We start from the raw sequence: 4,154 nt of genomic DNA on the forward strand, positions 1-4,154 counted from the left end.
CACAATCTATGGAAAAGTAGATTGTAAGGAAAACTAAATAAAAGAATAATAACTAACACCTGATTATAACAATGATCATGAATCAGTCTATGAAAGAGACTGATGAGTTGATCAAGAGAATTCCACAATCTATGGAAAAGTAGATTGTAAGGAAAACTAAATATGAGTTTGATGAGAGAAAGAACAACAAGAGATCTAACAGTTGTTCTAATATAAGAAATCATCGAACACATTTGATCACGTAATGATGTTAGAAAGAAAACCTATCCTACAATGCACATCTAGTAATACGCGTCCTGCTCTTTAGCATGACGTTGCTTTGCAACGTTCAATTAATGTGTCATTGCTGAGCTTGGAGAGTCCATAGCATTTATTCCATTTAAGAAACATCACATATACATCTGCATACTTTTGCCTTGGTTCCCTTCTGTGATGTTCCAACAGATTTCAATACAGTGAAAGTTTGGAGAAGCTTCTTGGTGATTCATTTCACAAGCAAGGGATGAGTGTCTTACATAGATGTCCATCTTGGCAAAGTGCAAATAAGGTAATTGGGAAAGAGAGTACAAGTTAGGAATGTCAAAGGCATTGAAGTACAATGAAAATGACCTGATCCAATACATCAGGATCTGGCTTACAGCATTGGTGGCTCAGCCTGAGCCACGACCCAAAAAACACGGGTAATGGCCTTCCCGCACTGCAAACCAATATCCAATGAACCCCCCCGCGCCCGAACCCTACCCCGACACAATCAAAACCCGGCTCTCAGAAGCCCTCCTGACCCCTATCCCAGAGGCCTAAAACCCGCGGGTAGCCGGGGATTCCTACGCCTAACATCGGGGGTGAGGACTATGCCACCCCCGCCCCCAAACCCCACAGGCCCCCCGATGTATTGGGGTCCCAAAAAGCCTGACCAAACCCGCACCCCAAGGATCTGGGGCTTGGGCAACCCTTGGGGCATCAGTTTTGGGGCTCAGGCTGATCGGTGGCCAGACCTGGTGAGGACTTGTCAAGAAGATAGGGAATGGTAAATCCAAAAAGCACACAAGTAAAAAAAACTGCGCTCAAAAAGCGCAAGACAAAAGCACAGAGAGAACCAAGAGAAACGGAGAAATTGGGGTATCATACTTTGCATTCTTCTATTGACTCTTTTCAGGATTTGCCTATTGATCATGTTGTAGGTAGAAGAGTCATTGCTGGCTTCAAACTATCAAAGACATGTATGTACTGAATGTTTGAGCCTTTATAGTATTTTTGAACAATTATATATACCAACAACACCACCGGCGCTCCGCCCGAGATAGCGGCAGCGGAGCGGTAGCACAGCGCCCGCTCCGCTCACGCTATGGTTCTGGACAGATAGCGGGTCTTTGACCCTGCTATAGCTATGGTCCTACCCCCAAGCGCCATAGCGATTTGGTCATCCGCAGTCTATAGCGGATTTCCGCAGTGCTATGTGGCGACAGAGCGCCCCCAAGCGCTTAGCGCCATGGAGCCCCATGGCGACCCATAGCGTGCAGATTCAGGATATAATTGATGTTATCAACCTTTGACCAATGGGGTTGGTAAACTTTTCTATAATCTGAATCTATCATTTAACACTATATTTATTGATCTTGGTATTCAATAGACCAGAAGAAGCCAGTTGTGCTGTTCAAAAGCAAAACAGGGTGATATCGCCCATAAAAAGAAAGCACTCAGCATTTTAGCTCCTCTCGGTTCTCAATGGAGGTTCTAAAATTTAAAGTAAGAACAAAATCTTTGATGATCAACCAAAGAAGATATGCATTCAAACAGATTCAATTGTATATAGACAAGCAATGAACATGCCTTCTTATGGGGCTTAAACATTTCGATCCAATCCTAAAATTGTAACTGTAGCTGGTTTTTACTCAATCTTTGGTTGTTCTCATAAACTCGCTTGTCTACAGCCTGCTTCTAAACAAACTTCACCACCAATCAGCAAAACACAACCAAAACCTGTAATGATTCTACAAGATCCAATGATTTAGTTTCAGCGATGATCGCAGGGATGGAGAAGAATACAGTCAAAGCAATTAAAGCTTCTCAGAAGTCTAAAAAGAAGAAAGAAGTAAACAAGAAACTAAAGAATCAAATCGATCATCAACTTGTAAAGTACCCATGGTTTAAGAGGTACGCTGAAGCTTTTATACACATCAACTTGATCGATCTTGATCCACTGTTCAATCACTACAATATCCAGGAAAAACTGTTTGATGAATTGTGAAATAATCTTCATACCCAAAACATCAATTGAAGAGCTCGTAACGGCTTTTATTGTAGCTCTTGATTTGGTCAATCTTCAACACGCTGTTGAACGATTAATGACTGATTCAAATCGAGATCAAAGTAAAAAGTACCAACCAGGGGTGAATTCTGAAGTGGAATTTATTGATAGTCGAAAACAAAAACGAGTGGATCATTAAGAATTGCGCCAATTATCAATACTGAATGAGAATTTTCGACGAATGTACCTACTGCTTCAATGGAGATTGTTGATAAAACAAGTGATTTGGAGTGTAATCTTATAATACAAAAACACCTTCTGTGCCTCGCTTTGGATAACTATCGTGCCCAAAATTTTACCATAGCGGAGCGGAGCAACTTTTAAGGCCGCACCGCTTTGAGATATTGGGGCGATTTAATTTTCATAGCGGAGCGGTAGTGGTTTCTTACATAGCGCAAAACCGCTCCGCTTGGAAAAAGAGGGCATATAGCGCAGCGGAGCGGAGCGCCGTGGGTGTTGATACCAAGGCCACCATTTATGGCAATGGAGAAACACTCAAAAGAGGCTTGTTGAAGTAAGAAGCTTGATAGCTATAAGAGCACATTACCATTTGTCCATATTTCTGACTGTCATTTTAATGAGTATGATCTGCAACACCTCTTACAGAGAACTCCTAAAGTGGCTGCACCCACAAAGCTGAACATAAGGAACACACGGACCTTGCATCCTTCCCCGCAAAAATCATCAAGGACGCATTTACTTGAATACTTCTCTTGATAATTGATTTCTTCCACTTGCAAAGCAGTTGGCTTGGAGTTCATGTTGAAAACACTATTGCATTCCAGTACCTGATTCATGTCCCAGGTGAATGTACTTAGGGCTGTGAACCAGCTCTGGCACAGCACAACCAACTCTGCCCAACAATATTTTTGGAGCTGACAGTTCATGCCCTGCTTCACCCAAACCTAACCTAGTGAGGGTGCCAAAAGCCCTGTTGGGGGACTGAGAAAGTCTTAGAACACGGTCTAAGTTGGGGGAAAACAAACAGGTTCAGAGCCTAATCTTGGGCCTAACAAAAATGATGACTGGGACTAGAATAAGATAAAAATAGGTCAGAAGAGGTCACAAAGATCAAGAAACAAGAATAAAGAAATGACTCCACTTACAGTCACCATGTCTGTATCCCTGTAGGACGTCGACGTGCACACACGGAGAGTTTCCAAAAGAATCTGGAAGAACTTTTCTGAAGTTCAGACTGGTGGATCACCTTTATGCACACACCCTTTGTTGGAACTCAATTACCCAAGTTTCAACAACCCACTTAATAAAGGCAAAGCCTCAAGACCTCTTTTGAGGCTCATGCAAGTTTCTATCAAAAGTCTTTTGTGTGTGCATGTCGAGGTGTTGCATGAATACAGACATGGTGAGTCTTCTTTTCATAGATGAGGAAAAGAAGACTAATGGATGGTATTTCATTGTTGTATATATATGTAAGAAGATTGGGGTGAGTCTGCTATAAGCATAATCTAGACTTGTAAACTTGTGTTGATTGAACCTCAACAGGGACCAACAACTTTCTTGCTATAAAACACCACTGTGTAAATAAAGTATCAGATCAACAAGGTCAATATATAATTCAGATTTCATACAACAACATATTGGACATACCTGAGAATTTATAGTACAGATATTCAGGATATTGCTAGATGACCCCCACAATCCAAACTTGTAGGCACTGCCAACATAGGCCAAGATAGTGCTTACAAGTTGGTTTCCCACAAGATGAAACCTACATGCTTATTTTGACATTGTGAAACTAGCACCTACATGTTTGTTTCAGTGTGGGATGAGACCTATAACATATTTCCAGTTACAAGAATGCTTTTTGATTATGGAGATTATATTC

At 41.5% G+C, this 4,154-nt stretch overlaps 1 protein-coding gene across 1 annotated transcript; it reads left to right on the top strand.

The window, feature by feature from the left end:
• Window positions 1–2,020: 2,020 nt before the first annotated feature.
• Window positions 2,021–2,447, top strand: MELLADRAFT_107828 (uncharacterized protein; the record flags this gene model as incomplete). The annotated part of the gene is made up of 2 exons (XM_007411440.1): window positions 2,021–2,154; window positions 2,225–2,447. 2 exons carry the CDS (start codon window positions 2,021–2,023, stop codon window positions 2,445–2,447), a joined length of 357 nt encoding a protein of 118 aa, XP_007411502.1.
• Between the last annotated feature and the right edge of the window lie 1,707 nt (window positions 2,448–4,154).

The sequence above is a fragment of the Melampsora larici-populina genome, assembly GCF_000204055.1.
Source record: "Melampsora larici-populina 98AG31 unplaced genomic scaffold MELLAscaffold_25, whole genome shotgun sequence".
NCBI classification, from domain to species: Eukaryota; Fungi; Basidiomycota; class Pucciniomycetes; order Pucciniales; family Melampsoraceae; genus Melampsora; species Melampsora laricis-populina.